The following is a 19,804-nucleotide window of genomic DNA, read 5'->3' on the forward strand; positions in this document are numbered from 1 at the left end:
AAGATGCTGAAAATGTTAGACATGAAAGGCATCCTGTCACGGCAGTGGCCGATTTTGAAGCGTTAGCTGCACCTATTTCTCGTGATGGGATTAAGGTTGCACAAAGGGAGGATGTGTCGCTAACTAAATGTTTTTCGGATGCTGAAAAGCCAAAATCAGATAAAGTTAGCATGGCTGATTACGTGACTGAAGATGGGTTGTTGTTAAGGAAATGGCACCCGCACAGAGATGGGGAGAACGAGTGGGATGTTGTGTGCCAGATTGTTTTGCCTACTGTCTATCGGAAACAAGTGTTGAGTTTGGCACATGATCATGAGTTAGCAGGTCATTTGGGAGTGACAAAAACTTACAACCGTATTCTCAGGCATTTTTTCTGGCCTGGCTTAAAGAGCGACGTGTCTCATTATTGCCGCACATGTCATGAGTGTCAAGTTATGGGTAAACCGAATCAGAAGATTCCACCAGCCCCATTAGTTCCGATCCTTGTCATTTGCGAACCGTTTGAACATATCATTTTAGATTGCGTTGGTCCCCTGCCGAAATCAAAGGCAGGTAATCAATTTTTGTTAACTATAATGTGTTCTGCGACACGTTACCCGGAGGCTGTTCCCTTGAGGAAAATAACAGCACCTGTCATTATTAAAGCCTTGCTAAAATTTTTCTCCACGTTTGGATTGCCAAAAATCGTGCAGACAGATCAGGGGACGAACTTTCTTTCTACTGTTTTTAGACAAGTGTTGAAAACTTTGGGTATCTCGCATCGAATCTCGAGCGCATATCATCCTGAAAGCCAGGGTGCCATCGAACGATTTCACCAGACGCTGAAGTCGATGTTGAAAAAGTACTGTCTAAGCTCCGGTAAAGAATGGGACGACGGGGTACCTTTAGTACTGTTTGCAGTTCGTGAAGTGACTCAAGAGTCTCTGGGGTTTAGCCCAGCAGACTTAGTATTTGGTCACACTGTACGAGGTCCACTGAAGGTGCTGAAAGACGGGATGTTGAATGACACAAAGTCAGCTGAACGAAATGTGCTGGATTACGTTAGTCAGTTTCGAGAACGTCTACATAATGCATGTTCATTTGCACGAAAATCGTTGTCCACTGTTCAGGAGGGCATGAAGAAATGGTATGATAAGAAAGCTGTTGTGCGTGAAATTCAACCAGGCGATGAAGTTTTGGTATTGTTACCAATACCAGGTTCGGTTCTGACCGCTCGTTTCTCTGGTCCGTATAAGGTATCAAAGAGATTGAGTGAGACTGATTTTGTAATACATACGCCTGACCGCAAACGGAAGTTTCGAACATGCCACATTAACATGTTGAAATTATATTGTTCTCGAAAAGTGTTTGAGAAATTTGTGGAGGAAAAAGAAAAGCTTGTTGCTGTTCCTACTGATGTTTTAGCTGCTGCTGTTGTTGCGGTGTCTGATTCTACGGGAATGAATGTTGAGGTGTTGCTGCCCTCTTCTGGTGAGTGTGATCATGATGATGGTGTTACACTTCGTAATGATTTATCAATGTGTGGTAGACTTTCGAATTCAGAAACTCTGAAGAACTTGTCCGAAAACCTTGATAACTTGCTTGAGTCACAGAAACAGGATGTTATGCAACTAATTCAAGAATTTCCCATGCAGTTTAGTGATGTGCCAACTCAAACGCATGTATTGCAGCATGATATCCAGGTGACGTGTACTTCTTCCATTAAGCAACACCCTTACCGAGTGAATAGTTTCAAGCGTTCTGCGTTGAAGACTGAGGTTGATTATTTGTTGAGGAATGACTTAGCTGAACCTAGCTATAGTCCATGGAGTTCTCCTTGTCTTCTTGTTCCAAAATCTGACGGTACATTTCGGTTTTGCACAGATTACCGAAAAGTAAATTCTGTGACTGTACCAGATAGCTATCCTCTTCCTAGGATGGAAGATTGCATCGATAACTTGGGTTCTGCTAAGTTTGTAACGAAATTAGATTTGCTGAAAGGGTATTGGCAAGTACCATTGACCGCTAGAGCTGCGGAAATTTCAGCTTTTGTTACTCCGGATAACTTCCTGCAGTATCGGGTTATGGCGTTCGGGATGCGAAACGCCCCAGCAACTTTTCAACGCCTTGTAAACATTGTATTGTCAGGAGTTAAAAATTGTAATGCATACCTCGACGATCTAGTGATTTATTCTCTGGATTGGTCTGAGCATTTGAGTGTTCTGCGGACAGTTTTTGAAAGATTGGCTGACGCTTCTTTAACAGTTAATCTGGCTAAGTGCGAATTCGGTAAAGCAACGATCACTTATTTAGGTAAAGAAGTAGGTCAAGGCCAAGTCCGCCCTGTCAGTGCAAAAGTATCTGCTATTGCTGATTTTCCTATGCCAACGACAAGACGAGAGTTACGTCGGTTTTTAGGCATGGCTGGTTACTATAGAAGTTTCTGCCGCAATTTTTCTACTGTAGTTCACCCTCTGACCAGTTTATTAAGCCCAGCTAATGCTTTTATTTGGACTGACACGTGTCAACAAGCTTTCGATGGGGCAAAGTTGTTGTTGACTAGTGCACCTGTTCTTGCTGCTCCGGACTTTACACGTTGTTTTAAATTGGAAGTTGATGCCAGCGCTTTAGGCATGGGAGCTGTTCTTATTCAAGAAGATGATGATGGTCTCGAGCATCCAATTTGTTACTTCTCACGAAAATTCAACCGACATCAGAGAAATTATTCTACCATCGAGAAGGAAGCTTTGGGTCTAATTCTGGCGTTACAATTCTTTGAGGTTTATGTGGGTTCTTCCGTTCTACCTGTTACAGTGTACACGGATCACAATCCGTTAGTGTTCTTGTCCAGAATGTACAATCACAATCAACGTCTTATGCGTTGGTCGTTGATTGTGCAAAATTATAACTTAATCATAAAACATAAAAAGGGTTCAGAAAATATAATCGCTGACACTTTATCTAGAGCTTAGATACTGCTTCAGGTTGAGTTTTAAGGGGGTGAGTGTTACGTACGCGTACGTATTCTGTTTTGTGTGTATGTCTGTACTTTGTTTCAGGTGTGGAATTCATTGGAAGCTCCGCCTGTCAAATCTGCTGACGTCAGGAACCGCGCCACCAATCGCCTGTCGCCGTGCGGTTTATGAATGGCTCTGACTACAATGGCGACAGTCGACACAGACTCTGGGTTTGAGAGAGAGCCTGCACGCTCGGTGAGGACGGTTCTTTCGTTTGAGAGACCAGTCTGAGAGGCTGAACAGAGTCTGGGGTTCGCTGCTGTTACCATCTGGCAGTTAGATCAGTTTCTCTTTGTTTGTACTGGCGCTTTGATATGTGCGTTCTTTATGTGCTTGTGCACGGCTAAATGTTTGTTGCTCTCTCATGACATTGTCATCTCAGTTCCCGTTCAACTCTATGTAGACTGGCGGGAGAGGTTGTGAGTCAGGTAAGCAGGTCGCGACCTACATTTGCACACGCAGTTGGTAATGAGATGTATAGACGCACTAGTGTTAGGAGTGGTGCTACTTATGTATGTTTTGTTTGTTTAGTTAGGGTAGTTTTAGTTATAGCGTCTCGACGCTGAAGATGTTTCTTTCTATATCTTTTGTTGATAGTTAGTTTAGTTCTTTAACTTTAGTTAGAGGATTGTTTTTTGTTATATTTAGTTTTTTGATTTAAGCACCACTCTCTTGCTCCCTCCTCTCCACCAGATTGTCTGTTGACCTGATTCTTCTGGCTACGTTGTATTACTTTTATTATATTACTATTTCACTACTACTTCACTTTATTGCAGTTGAAGAATTAAAAAACCTTTTCAACTAAATTGTGGGTCGTTGTCTAATCCTTTTCTTTTGCAATTCCCATACCATATTGACACACACATGAGCGCAAAACTTTTGTTATGTCTAATAACATTCCTAGACAAATAACATCTATAACGAGGGACGTAACAGTGATTAAGATAATAGCTTATGCATGCATAGTACATGGCTTGCTCCAATGACAAATTAAATAACAGCATCTTGTGATGTAAAAGGAGTATGATGGCAATGCTCAATTACAATATTTAGGGGTAAATGTGCAGTAAACCACAAAAGTGAAATCCTGTACACAAGATAACAAGGGGTCAATGGAAGGCCACAGAATTAAAGATTATTCATTTTGAGATTTTTGAGATCTAATTCTCCATCAATGATGGATGAGGTGGAGAGATAAACGTAGAGTAAAAAGATGGGAAGCGAATCAGTGTGCACTCTCTGGAATTTTTAAAAATATTTTGTCTTGGACTTACACTGACACCTAGGGGTGTGGTTGCAACATCATTCAAATGCAATAGCTTTTAGTTACTGATGCCTTTGTAGAAATTCACAATTCACAGTCTGCCATGATTAATTTAATCCATGAGTGAATATATTTAATAATAGGGTGGTTACTAACATTAAGCAAGTCATATTTGGCTGGTAATGTGATTCTAACATGGCAGCCTCCATGAGGGGACCCTGTCTATGTAGAATAAAACAATTTAATAAGGTTAATGATACGACTGGAGTATTTATCTCATTAGAGTGGCTATGATTTTATTTAAATGTTTCAAAATTACAATTCCTCTCTTTAGAAGTAAAACGTTTTAAATAAGGAAAATAATTTCAGTGCACCTTATACCAGCGAGATTGCTCTATTAGGGTGTGCTATGACTCTACAACTGTAACAGTGTGTTTCAGCATCAATAATGAACAAAACAAAAGGCCTGATCAACTAATATAGCATTATTAAAAAAAAATAAGTTTAACTCCACCATATAAAAGAAAACAGTGTACAGTCGTTCACATACCAAACATTTAATTCACCAACCTACATGCCCAACAAGGGAATATCTGTAAAATTAGCATCAGCTTGTAATCAATAGCTGTTTTCCACCATTGGGCCGAACAGTTCTGAGCACAGTACGGAACGGTTACAGTAGCATTTCCACTTGAGCACGGTTCAGCATGGCGCGATTATAAACCATTCTCTGCCCGGAATTTTAGGCACAGTTAGCTAACCATACTCAATAGTTCTCAAGCATGCTGGTTGAATTGCTTTAGTACATGGCAATTTGTTTAGTGTATTTTCATGATTTTATTATTATGGTTTAAACTAATATTGTAGCCTACATTTATTTTTCTACATGCCATTTTCATCAGACAATTAGATTACTAGCACATTTAAACTCAAAATACATAAAAATATTCTCATATACTATTTTTATATAATACTTCTATAATATTTTGTCAATAAATATCCTTTTTAGCTAGACTGGAAACTTCTACCTTTCTTCATGTTTGTGTCCGGTGGCAAACACAAGCTCACTCAGTAAATGATGGTAAATCTCTTGCCTTTTTTTTTTTTTTTTTTACTTTCCTTCTCAGACTCAGTCCGTGTCTTTGATAGGAGAGTAAGTAAAACCAGGGGAAAGGTTGTCCTAAAAACTGGACTTTTCGATCATCCTTCATAGCGCGCAACACTAGCTCCAGTGTTTACCTCTTACTTACGCCATCGCCAACAGACGGATCTGTTACATACATTCTCCTGATTTCAATGCACCACAATAATTTTAAAAATAATTTTATCGATAAACGCTTTAAAAAAACATAGCACTATCCGAATACATCATCAACCCCCTGCCGAGGGTCAGAGAATTTTTTTGCTTTCTTGATGTTGCTTTAAAATTTTATTAATTTATTGAAACATGTAAAACATGAAGAAAATACATTTCTAAATTCAAGTTGCACTTATAAAAAAATTAAAATAAAAAAACAACTAAATAAAAAAAGCAATAAAATAAAGTGACAAAAAAAAAATCATTTTTAACCACCTCCCAAAATCCAAATTTTGACCATCTCGCAAGCATCCGTCAAGGACACCAGGTGAAAATTACTAATAGCCTACAGATTAAGACAATCATTAATGTAAAGATATTAATAATCATAATTATAAAGCATAATACATTTCCTTGTGTTCACAATATAGTTTGATAATACATTTTATGCTGCCTAAAGAAAAGAAAATGGAACAAAATTTTAGGTTCAAGCTGAACATGTCTTGTATTATTTTACGATGCAATCACTTTCATCTTTGTTTCTTTAATACAAAGATACACACTCACCTAAAGGATTATTAGGAACACCTGTTCAATTTCTCATTAATGCAATTATCTAATCAACCAATCACATGGCAGTTGCTTCAATGCATTTAGGGGTGTGGTCCTGGTCAAGACAATCTCCTGAACTCCAAACTGAATGTCAGAATGGGAAAGAAAGGTGATTTAAGCAATTTTGAGCGTGGCATGGTTGTTGGTGCCAGACGGGCGGTCTGAGTATTTCACAATCTGCTCAGTTACTGGGATTTTCACGCACAAACATTTCTAGGGTTTACAAAGAATGGTGTGAAAAGGGAAAAACATCCAGTATGCGGCAGTCCTGTGGGCGAAAATGCCTTGTTGATGCTAGAGGTCAGAGGAGAATGGGCCGACTGATTCAAGCTGATAGAAGAGCAACTTTGCCTGAAATAACCACTCGTTACAACCGAGGTATGCAGCAAAGCATTTGTGAAGCCACAACACGCACAACCTTGAGGAGGTTGGGCTACAACATTGTGTAAGTGGTGGTGGCGTAGTGGCTAAAGCACAGGGCTTTTAATCAGATGGTTGCTGGTTCTAACCCCATGGCCACCACCATTGTGTCCTTGAGTAAGACACTTAACTCCAGGTTGCTCCGGGGGGATTGTCCCTGTAATAAGTGCACTGTAAGTCGCTTTGGATAAAAGCGTCTGCCAAATGCATAAATGTAAATGTACAACAGCAGAAGACCCCACCGGGTACCACTCATCTCCACTACAAATAGGAAAAAGAGGCTACAATTTGCAAGAGCTCACCAAAATTGGACAGTTGAAGACTGTAAAAATGTTGCCTGGTCTGATGAGTCTCGATTTCTGTTGAGACATTCAGATGGTAGAGTCAGAATTTGGCGTAAACAGAATGAGAACATGGATCCATCATGCCTTGTTACCACTGTGCAGGCTGGTGGTGTAATGGTGTGGAGGATGTTTTCTTGGCACACTTTAGGCCCCTTAGTGCCAATTGGGCATCGTTTAAATGCCACGGCCTACCTGAGCATTGTTTCTGACCATGTCCATCCCTTTATGGCCACCATGTACCCATCCTCTGATGGCTACTTCCAGCAGGATAATGCACCATGTCACAAAGCTCGAATCATTTCAAATTGGTTTCTTGAACATGACAATGAGTTCACTGTACTAAAATGGCCCCCACAGTCACCAGATCTCAACCCAATAGAGCATCTTTGGGATGTGGTGGAACGGGAGCTTCATGCCCTGGATGTGCATCCCACAAATCTCCATCAACTGCAAGATGCTATCCTATCAATATGGGCCAACATTTCTAAAGAATACTTTCAGCACCTTGTTGAATCAATGCCACATAGAATTAAGGCAGTTCTGAAGGCGAAAGGGGGTCAAACACAGTATTAGTATGGTGTTCCTAATAATCCTTTAGGTGAGTGTATATTACTGAACCAGCAGAGTTGCGTTCACAATGCATGCTAACTGCGTTGATTATCACCCAAAGATGATTGGAGATCATTTGCAGTATTCTCATAGATGACATTATTCTTGCAAATAGTTTTCAGATTAATGAAACGGAGAAAAAAAGATTGAAAACACTTTACATGTGCTTGTTTCACATGACAGGCTTGTGCTGCATGCCTCTGTACAAACAGCTAATCAGACACAAGCATTGAAGGCTTTTCTTTTGTCCTTTCTTAAAATTATAAGAAAGTGTGTTCCTTCAAGCGCATGTCTTGTCATGTGTCACTCCGAGACATCTTACAGGTCGCCTACATATTGCGGGTAGATGAGCAAAATTACCCGCGCATGAAATACATTTGGACAAGGAGCTTGCGAACTGGATTCAGCCTTGTTGCATTTTGAGGGTGGTGGGTGATAGTTTCACACCATGGCCACTGTTTAATGTATTCGGCAACTTCCCAGATCCCTGGCTTTGCCATTTCCCAATATAGTCTGTTCGAAATCAGGATCTTTGTAAGAAATTGTCGATATCCGATTACATCATTCTATCGCCCAGCCCTAGTGTGTGCTACGGAACAGCCTGGAATCATTTGTGACAAAGCATGCTGTGTTCATGACAGTGTGCTCTAGAACAGTGTATACAGTATATCTGTGTGTATTAAGGGTGTCTGGTGCCTTTTAAAAAGGGAATGTGTCTAGGGAACTGAGGTATGTGTACTCATGACTTCAACACTCTGTATGCAAATGAGAGAGCGAGAGAGACAGCGAGAGAGAGAGAGATCACGGACAGAAATGGAGAGAGAAATCACGGAGAGAGAGAGAGAGCGAGCGAGAGAGAGATGGGGGGGACAATCTGTTTCAACAACTCTCCTCAGGCAAACAAATTAAAATTGATGCCAAACCAGCCAAAACCATTAAAATGCTAATGTAAGAAAATGTGGCTCTACACATCGCTACAATACCGATCTCTCAAAATGCACGTTTTAGAATAATAAAAAAAAAAGCATGAATACAGTATATACCGACCAGCCACAGCATTAAAACCACCTGCCTCATATTGTGTAGGTCCCCCTCATGCCACCAAAACAGCTCCAACCCACATCTCAGAATACCATTCTGAGATTATATTCTTCTCACCACAATTGTACAGGGAGATTATCGGAGATATCGTACACTTTACCAGATAGAAACAGTCTGGCCAATCTCTGTTGACCTCTCTCATCAATAAGGCATTTCCGTCCATAGAACTGCCACTCACTGGATGTTTTTTGAAGTGCATATAAACACTGTTGTGTGTGTGTGTGTATATATATATATAAAAAAAAAGAAAAAAAGAAAAATCGCAGTAGATCAGCAGTTGCAGAAATACGCAAACCAGCCTGTCTGGCACCAACAATCATCAATGCGATTATCTAATCAGCCAAATGTGTGGCAGCAGTGCAGTGCATAAAATCAAGCAGATATGGGTCAGGAGATTCAGTTAATGTTCATATAAACCATCAGAATGGGGGAAAATGTGATCTCAATGATTAAATGGACGTAAACGCCTTGTTAATGAGAGATGTTAACAGAGAATGGCCAGACTGATTGAATTGACAAAGTTTAAGGTAACTCAGATAACCGCTCTGTGCAATTGTGGTGAGAAGAACATAATCTCAGAAAGCTATTCTGAGATGTGGGTTGGAGCTGTTTTGGTGGCACGAGGGGGACCTACACAATACTAGGCAGGTGGTTTTAATTTTGTGGCTGATCGGTGTATGCTATCACTCTAAAAGACATCAAACAGCTCATATAGCCACATTCTATCACACATAAACATCCTCACACTCACCGAGACTTGTTGGTTTAATGAGCTCATCCAGCATGTCGTAAAAGGGCAGCCGCTGCAGTTTGACATCAGGGTGTAAGGGATGCAGGTTGGTATGGAGGTGGGGCAGGCCCAGCTCATGTTTGGGCCCGAGGAGGGAGATGGGCAGCAGAGGGGATGGGGGTGCTCCGTGCCCATCAAAGCCCAACTGAGTGAGGCCAGGGGGCAGGGAGGTAGCAGCGGAGTGGACTCCAGGTAGGGCCAGCTCCGACGGGGACACCAGCTTGGTGGGGAAGCGTCGTCTGTAGAGCTCCTTGATCTTCATCTGGACAACAGGGCTGCAGCCAACTTTTAGAAGGTGTAAGGCTGATGTCAAGAGCTCGTGCTTTCGCCCATGTTTGTTTCTGCCGGCGTAGCCCAAAAGAACCTGCAGCTCCGACACCCGCAGGCTCATCACCATTTGCTAGAGGAGAGAAAGTATGAGAAAGAAATTGATATGCACATTTTGAGCCAACTCAATAACATCACACTTTCAGTGGTGAATTGGACAGACCGTTAACTTGGCAAATTATACACGCATTTAACCGATCAGACGCAACATTAAAACCACCTGCCTAATATTGTGTATTTTCCCTCCAGCCATCAAAACAGGACAACCCACATCTCAGAATAACATTCTGAGATGATATTCTTCTCACCACAATTGAACAGAGTGGTTTTCTGAGTTACCGTAGACTTTGTCAATTCGAACCAGTCTGGCCATTCATTCTCTGTTGACCTCTCCATCAACATGGCATTTCCATCCACGGAACTGCCGCTAAATCTATGTTTTTTGCTTTTGGCACCATTCTGAGTAAATTCTAGAGAAAGTTGTGTGTGAAAATCCCAGGAGATCAGCAGTTATAGAAATAATCACACCACCTCCTCTGACACAAACAATCATCCAGTGAGCGGCTTGTTGATAAAAGAGGATAACAGAGAATGGCCAGACAGGTTCGAACTGTCTATGGTAAGTCTATGGTAACTCAGAAAACCGCTCTGTACAATTGTGGAGAGAAGAATATAAGCCCAGAATGTTATTCTGAGATGCAGGTTGGCACTATTTTGAAAGCAAGAGGGGGATATCTTGGAGCTAATCAGTGTATACAGACAGTGATACAAACATCTAAAGACACACACAAAGCACAAAGACATACTCAAATATAAACACACACCCACAAAACACATCTTCTGTTGTTCTCTCTTCCAACTTTCAATTCTTATTCTCTCTCACACACACACACACACACATATATATATATTTTTTCCCTCAGGCTAGGATGGTTCAGTAATGGTCTAAAGCTATGAAATATGCAGAAGCACAAGACTGAAACACAGTTCCAAACACACACACACACACACACGCTCACTCGCTCACATACACACGCACACACGCACGCACGCACGCACGCACGTTCTCGCATGCACACACACAAGCAAACAGACACACATACACACACAAACACACACAACGGAAGTGTCACATTACAGAGGTTTGAAAAGGAGACAGAGAAAACAAACATAAGAGGGAAAAAATGCAGACCAAATATGTGCAGCACACTATAAACACAAAATCATGAGAGACAAAACCTTTTAAAAAACATTTTTCTGTAAAATTGCATATTACTACATACTCTCTAGTACAGTGATGTGTGTTTCTAGGTTTGAGTAAGACTGTAACCAGTCATTTTCTGCACAGTTCTGGCCATAAGTTATGTCTGTCTTTGTCTATACTGAATTATTCCTGATTAAAAATGTCTTAGCTCGTCCTTTAGAGAGATTTTAGCTTATGATTAACTAGACAATAAAAACCTAATAATAAACTGATTAAAAACTCAATCCTGATTTACAAAGGAGAAAGTAAATCAGAACACTAACAACCTGCCAGTCACTGAACTCTTACATTCCTGCATATAATACAAGATTTATTTCTGTTTTTAAAATGATAGAAAAGAAAGAGGAGCAGGGAAGAGCTTGGCTTAGGAGAAAATGGCAGTGGGCATGAGGGATTGAGACAAAGAGCAAAAGAGAGAAAGAGAAAGATTTTGAGTGCGAGAGAAAGAAAAAAAAAGAGCGAGAGAAAACAAGTCAAAGCGAGAGAGTGAAAGAGATGGGGGAAGGGCAGAGAAATGAGCTGCTCAGCTTCCAAAACAAATGAAATTGAACAAAACAACACACACACACGCACGTGCACACGCAGCTCCAGTAAAAATACATAGCAGGCACTAGAGTCTGTCAACAGAGGTGACTGCCGCTTACAGGAATGACCCTAATTTCCCATTTAATGACCCATGACAATCCAATCGGTCATTAATTATCTTCCTGATGATCAGTCAATTCATTATTCCAACAAGTGTCCACTTGTTCAAATGCAAAAACAATAACCAATAATTGGCCCTTCGCTAAGCCCCACCTTAAAAGTACTTCTGACCAATCCTGTCTTAGCAACAGTTGCCCTGACACCATTACGCTGGGTTTGCACATCCTTTGCATCCAGTCCGACAATCCATAAATTATTAATAAGTAATGACATTCAAATAATGGCTTTTTTTGTTTGTTTGTTAAAACACCTGGGAGAACAAAAAAAACAAAGTTACATAGAAAAATATGTTTTCAGATTAAACGCGATCTTCATTTGAACGATATCGATACTTAAATCCCAAGATCAATCTTCCACTCAATGCACAACCCTCTACTACAATGAGGGTTCAAATCAAAAGAGAATTAGTAATTGTGTAGTTTAGTGTTCAGCAGCGAGATCCATTCAAGTTGTTCCATGTAATGTGTGTCCCAGATGAGATCCATGTAACCTATTTGCCATTGAATACAGTCTCTTTTAATACCCTTTTGGTTCTTTACAGTCAGTTACAAAAAACATTTAATTTGCATTAATAAACATTCATCGCACAGATGAGGTAAAGCCATTCGAGTCCACTCTAGTTAACATCTTCTACAGATCGTCTTTACAGAAATGCTGTTTTTTGTAAGACAGTACTGGTTTTAGCACATATTCAACAAATCAATGTAAATACTTGTAAACAGTACAAATAATACAATTTAATAATAAATAGCAACAGAAATAATATATTAAATATTATTTATATAATTATTTATTTATTGAATACATTTATAAACTTTTAAAAGCAAAAATGTTACCAAAATTATGAAAAAGTTAGTTAGAAAATATAATTAGTAATATAGGAATTTATCATTTATATTTTCCTAATATACCTAGTTAAAGGGTCACCTGTTTAATTAACAGCATTAGCCGAGCGATCATTTATTTTAGATGCAAGTGACATTATAACTGAAATAAACATATATGAATCAATATTGAATCGAAATTGTAATTGCGAGGTTATGAATCGGAATTAAATTGAAATGAAAATCTGTTTCAATACTCAGCCCTTGTAATGTAGACATGAAGGCATACTGTAAATTAAAACATTAACTTACCATCTACACAAATCTGCTGAAGCTACTGTATGCCACACATTTTCCTTTGCAATTCTTCACCTCCAAAATCAGTTGGGTCTTGTCCATTGTTGTGGCCATGCAAATCCAAATTAGGTAAACTTGCTTCAACAAAAACGGCAGTCATGTCATGTGCATTTTATCATAGTTTAATGTTTATCAGCGAACTTGGTCGTTATTGGTAAATTGGTAAATCCCTCATACATTAACAGGCAAAAGCAATGTTGTTTCTTTATTCATTCTTTTTAGTTCATTTGTGTTTGTTTGTATGCAGATAGTAGTAGTAGTAGATTGTCGGCTTAAATATGTTTAGGTTGCTTTTGGTTATTTTCTATAATCTCTTGATTATTTTTGATTTTCTTCACCCAGAGCCGCGAAATCCAGTGTGAAACGCTCAAACTATCCACTCACTGACACGCCACCTCGTGACTCAGTGTAAACGGTGCCATCTGTTAATATGGGCGCTGAAAAGAAAACATGCCGCTCATGCCTTGCTCACATCCCGCTCACGGAGGATGTGTGAACCCAGTGTTACTCTGACACAAGCTTGCTATTTTCCAATGGCAGCCTATGGAAATAATGTGTGTTTGAGAACTTTTAATCAGGATTTTATGAAAAAATGTAAGACACATTGTTGCTGGGTCATTTATTAAAGAGAAGTGACTTACCCAGAGAGTATACCCACGGAGTTTTTCTTTCTTTCTTTTTAAATAATCTTTAAATAAATCTGTAGAAGAGCATGCTATGGATTCAACTGTGTCAGCCCTCATTCCCAAATGAACTGATGATATGCAACGACACCTACATTTGTTCTAAGCTGAACATTTTTGTATTGATTTAAGTCACAGTAAAAGCAACAGCATATAAAAGATTATTCAAATTAAAATGAGTGTTATGAGACGTTATAAATGATTTTCTCTTTTCAAGTGACTGTAATAATCGTTTGCCTTGATTCTGATTCACAGTCTCCACATTTTTTTATAAAATTACTGTGTAATTTAACCATTTCTTTTACAAAAAACTTGTGAAATATGCATTACAATGTTACTCTTCATACCAGCACACATAAAAATATTATCCATTCCGTTTTATAAGAATATTTAGCCAGAAACTGTCATTCATTACAATGGGGAGTTTTGCAGAGCGAGCAACCATAACCAAGGGGGGCAGAGCTTAGCAAAGGGTCAATTTAGCTTTTTAGGGGAAGAGCAGTATTGCGCAACGTGCATTGCAACTACAGCAGATTTATTAAAAAAAAAATAAAAAAAATGTATCACTCAGTAACAGGTAAAAGATGTGTCACTGGTCTAGAACGTCTCACAAACATGATATTGTCTTTATCAAAAAGAGCATTCGTACATTATAGTGTTGTCAAAAGTACCAGTACTTCGGTACCAAGCCGGTATTAAGATAAAAAGGGTGAAATGTTGGCAATAAGCATTCACGAATTTAAACTTTCAGACATTTTCTGATTCAGATGAATATGTCGGTTTGTTTTTAAAAATGTGTAAGAATTGCATGTGTACGAATATTAAGCTGCCCATTTTCTAGAGTAGTTATGGTAGTTATTCTGACTCACTGCACAGTGAGCAGGAAGAGGATAAAGAGGCTGCTAATGAGTATAAAAATGAATTAAACAACAAATAAACATGCAAATACATGATTCATGACAGTGTAATCAAGATGTAATGGTTTAACCTTCAATAAAGGCACCGCGTCTTCACTCATTTGTTTAATTTGTGATGTGTGTAACAACAAGATGCCAAAGAAAGTAAACAAATCATAGATATTAATGATTTCTCACTGGAGCAGTTTTAAAGCTTCTAATGGATCTATTTTTCTTATTTTTGGATGCATCTCTGCTGTGTGTGATGTCTCTTGGTTTTTACTGGTTGCCAGCATGTCACAATGACCTTTTGATATTGACAACAGAACTATTCATAACTGTTTTCAATACAAGTGCATGCTACAATTCACAATTAATATCATTTTAATGTAATTTTAGTAACACAAAGGTTTCATTTCTTTAACATTAGTAAATTGATTAGGTATCATGAACAAACATTCAACAAATATATTTTTACAGCATTTATTAAACAATTTTAGTTAATAAAAATACTTTAAATATTTGTATTTTTAATATTAGATTCAACATTCTCAGATAAATATTTTTTCTTCTGCAGTATAGCTTTTAAAGAAAATGCATGTTGTTATAAAGGAGTTTTAGATATTTATATTGGAAAACAAGCCAAAACAAAAACAAATCAAAAACCTATTTTGTTATAGTGTGTCTATACCCTCACTCTCCTTTTTGTTCACATCAATCCATCTTTAACTCACAAAAAACAAACTCTCTCTTATTAATAAAGTTGCGTATTGCCAATTTTCTTCCAAATAAGAAATGCACAGTGAGACATACTGCATTATGGTTCAATAAGTCGTGACCCATCAATTTATAATCTAGCTGCATTAAGCACGTAATTCACGTCCCCTTGAACTTGTGTGCCTCAGCCGGATGCAGTTTCAACCTCTCCCTCTTAGATCCCCACAGCCACCACCATTGTGTCCTTTAGCAAGACACTTAATCCAGGTTGCTCCAGGGGGATTGTCCCTGTAATAAGTGCACTGTAAGTTGATTTGGATAAAAGCGTCTGCCAAATGCATAAATGTAAATGTAAAATAAATGTAACTCATAGAAGAGGCGCTGACCGCACAGAGAAATGCCAGTTTCAGTGTATGTAGTTATTTACATGACCTGCTTCCTTATACTTTAATAAAGCTATAATGCATGAAATATAACTGCATTAAAGCTGTAACACCAGGGCTTATTGCACAAAGATTTTGTTACAGCAGAGGGGCAGCTCCAGCTCTGCTTATTTCACAACGAGAGTGCTTCTGTATTTTCTTATTTTGTATTATTCTCTCATAATTTGTGATCTACATCACCTGAAGCTGTTTGGAAAGTTTAGAGTGCATAGGACTGTGAGATGTGTAATTCTTCCTCTCCTCAGTCAGGTGTGAACTGCAGTGCTGCTCTCACATGTCATCATTAGAGTTTGTGATCTCATGTTACGGTAAATGAGATCAAACAACGATTCGACAACCCACATTTTTGTCGTCAATTTTTTATTGTATGTTGGGTGACTTTTGCATGTACTGTCTGCCACCTGAACTGCATCGATGTGCCCTGTGTTTGATACCCGTGCCGTGTCCTAGCCACGACACAGCATTTCTCATCCAGTGTGCGACCACCTTAAGGTGATAAAGATATCGAGCCAATGTCTATTCTTCCAGCTCTCGCAAACTCACAAGGGAAACAAAAAACGCATCTACAGTGTATTCAAATAGAATCACTATAAAGTAAACATTATCATATAGGCTAATAAATACTGTATAAGCTCTCATAAGATCATCTTTCATTAACAGATCATCGGCGATTGCTTGTCAATTGTCATGTGTCTTTTGTAACATTTTGCATTAACAATAAATGGTGATGATGATAGTCTTGGCTCTGTCACAATGCTCTACATGTAAATATTCACCAAATCAAACTTTTTGTAGCCTATAGATTCACCAGATGATCTTCTCTGGTATGGCCAGAGAAGAGCACTAAGGAAAAAAATATCGGCCACAATCAGATTACATTTTTGCCGATAACCAATACTTCCAAAAAGCAACAACTGGCAACAATTAATCGATAAAACCGATGTATCGGTCCACCTCTACATTGTGCAATCAAAATAATACAGAAAACAATATGTGCATTAATGCAATACAATCTTAGGCAGTTATCCACATTAGAGGTCGACCGATATGGCTTTTTTCAGGCCGATGCCGATCTTTTGAAATCCGGGTCGGCCGATATGGCTGATATATGCTGGCGATTTATTTTGGCCGATATGTGCTTGTTTCTAACCTCTTATTTGAACCTTTTATTTGAAAGATAAAATGTAACACAAATAATTACTTAAGATAGACAAAATTTCTCAACAAATACATTTATTGAACACTTGACCAATCTGCACTTGTACACTTAAATTAAAAATGTATAATGTAAAAACATATTGTATAAATAATGTATAACAAATATATTAAATAAACAAAGCAGGTGTTACTTAACTGCTCCGAGACACCTAAGGTTGAGATCCAAATGCAGCTTTAATTAAGGGGCAATCCAGACACGTAATCCAATATTCAGAGCATCCAAGAGAAGCACAGGCATAACTAGGGATGGGTATCGTTAAGGTTTTAATGGTATTACTATCTTACCGATACTGCTTATCGATCCGTACTTTAACGGTATTCTTAACGGTTCTTTTGTTATATATATATATATATATATATATATATATATATATATATATTAAACAAAGATAAACAAAAGATAAACAATTACACAAAGATAAACGTTATATAGGCACAGTGATTTAATTTCAGGAAGGTCTACTAACATTACTGTTCAGGTGTGGTCTAAAAAGAAATCTAATAAAGTAATCAATTGTAAAATACCACTGCATAGTTTATCATAGATAGATTAATGCAGATTAATGCTTATTAATGCAGAAGTTATTCATTCAAGAGCTGTAAGTGATTTTCTCTTTACCTTTTGTTGTTTGATTAGCAGTAATGGCTCAATCGTCAGCATGTTTATTAGGATGCTTCCCCTTTAAGACCGAGTCTAATAGGCTCCTGATGCACCATATTTTCTCCCAAATATTTCCATAACTACGTCCATTTAAGACATAAACTGTGTTTAAGTGAATCTCAAAGCCGGTTGTTTTTACATATGTTTGTGTATATTTGATCGTTTAGACACGCACATGAAACCCAAAGTAGCCTATACTTTGCTTGTCTCCTTGCGGTCTGTTTCGGAGCGTGCGCCGCCATGGGAAAGGTATCTCTTGCGCTCTTTTTCTTATTAAACGCGTCCCGCAATTTAGCAACAGTAGCTAGACAGTAGTAGCTGGTTTAATATTATTATACATAGAAATGGCTGGCGAGATAAAATAACTTTATCTTTTTCTAATTTCTCCAGTACTGACAGCAGAACCGATAACGTCCAAGCTTACCAAAGCCAGTCCTTCAATAGCCTATAGTGTGTTGGTATCTTTTTATTACTTATTTCTCTGCATTGAGTGACAACCCTCTCAAATATAAGACACACAAACAGAACAAATAAAAGTCTCAGATTCACTGTCTGTAATTGCAAAATTCTTGCTTACTTATTGTGACATGATAGCAACCCTTCTGCTGTGATAATGCAACTTCAACTACGCTATCAATATCCATAGTAGCCGAACATCGCGTTTGCCACGTTTTTTCTCGAAGTTGGCAGTAACATATCAAAGTTTTTAATTAAATATAAAGGAGTTATACAAATTTAATCCTTACTGTTTTCTCCAAGGAACTTAGCTCCTTCCTTAGGCACTGGATGAGGTCAGCTCACTCTGCTGGAAAATGACTCTAGGGGCAGTGTGCGTCGAACACATGTTCCACAACAACACTAGGCTGCCCACAGATGCGCCTGCCTAATAATCGGCTTGATATACTTGGATATTGGCCGATGCCGATTATGTTAAAAAATGCAAAAAAAAAATCGGCCGGTTAATCGGTCGACCTCTAATCCACATCATAATTTAATTGCTTACTTTAGATGAGCAATTTTAACACAGAGCGTATGTTTCCTACAGTATACTTTTTATTGATATATATATTAAAAAAAAAAACATTTTTAAACAACATACTTTTAGCATACCTCATGATCTTAGAATCATTTAGCCAATACAAATATAAAACAAATTAACCTGTTATAAAGAATTCACCAATACTGCAGACAAGAGTATGATTTTCATGTTGTGTACTAGGATTTTATTCCCCAGACCTTTCTTGCTAAAAAGTCAACCACCCACATTTACTCCCTCTCTGCAGCATTCAAACTCCTCTCCCTCATCACAGTGGCCAATTAGAACCAACTAATAAAGCAAAAGACTGTGAAACACCATATTAAAATGATCTCCGTGCCAGTGTCAACATTAGATATGGCCACCCAGCTGAAGTTTTCTTGCACAATATGTCATATGAGTGGACCTTTTCAACTCTAAACTCGCAGGACAGAGAAGAAAAAACAAAACAACAAAACAGATAGAGGTGTACTAAAAGTATGCAGATTAATTCTAAGGGGGTATCTGCTAAATTGTAAATTATTTACATATCTAATGCAAATGTAAGGGTTGGCATATTTGCCTAGACTGCACAGAAAGAAAGACAGGTGCTTGTTTCTTATTTCTGCTGAAAGCAGTTTTCAAGCACAGTATGTGGTACTGAGGTTAACACTTCACTGCAAGCATACGAACACATGTGTATTTTGGCTCCAGCTGTTTAGGGTAAATCTGTGCCACGTACAAGCTCTAATGTTGCTTGACGTCAAGCCAAACAGTCTTCAAGGTCATGCTGATTTTTTTTTTTACTTTGCAATAAAAGAGGAAGGATGAAGTAACATGCAACATTATACACCAGGAAAAAAGGTCAAGGTGTAGCCTAAGTGACTGGGTGTATGAATTTGGTTTTGCTCTATAGCTGAAACACAGAGGCCATATTCTAGGCTCAGGTGTGTAATGTATGTTCATTTAGGCTGAGCATTTGTGTAGGTGTGTTTGCTCACAGTCTTTGGGTCTCAGGTGTGTATGAACCGATGATGATCTTTCCTGAAATGTAATTTCAGAGGATAAAGGTGACTGAGTGACTGACAGAGCACAGCGAGAAAGAGTGTCCCTCCATCTCCTCTTACATGCATCTGCTGCTTTGACTGAAGCCCAAAGCAAATTTTAGTCAGACGCAAAAGCTCAGGATGCGCAACACAAATCTCATCATCAGCAGAGTGCTCGAGCACTAAATGCGTGCAGCAAGATTTTTCTAACCGCT

At 38.5% G+C, this 19,804-nt stretch overlaps 1 protein-coding gene across 2 annotated transcripts in view; it reads right to left on the reverse strand.

Annotated features, from left to right (window-relative positions):
* LOC127650163 (E3 SUMO-protein ligase PIAS1-like) overlaps positions 1 to 19,804 on the reverse strand; it is a 73,755-nt gene that overhangs the window by 37,745 nt on the left and 16,206 nt on the right. For both annotated transcript variants that reach the window (XM_052135408.1, XM_052135401.1), the window contains exon 4: positions 9,395 to 9,833. In XM_052135408.1, the coding sequence (XP_051991368.1) occupies positions 9,395 to 9,833 (439 nt within the window). The remainder of the gene's footprint in view (positions 1 to 9,394; positions 9,834 to 19,804) is intronic.

Source organism: Xyrauchen texanus, chromosome 1 (genome assembly GCF_025860055.1).
Source record: "Xyrauchen texanus isolate HMW12.3.18 chromosome 1, RBS_HiC_50CHRs, whole genome shotgun sequence".
Lineage (NCBI taxonomy): Eukaryota > Metazoa > Chordata > Actinopteri > Cypriniformes > Catostomidae > Xyrauchen > Xyrauchen texanus.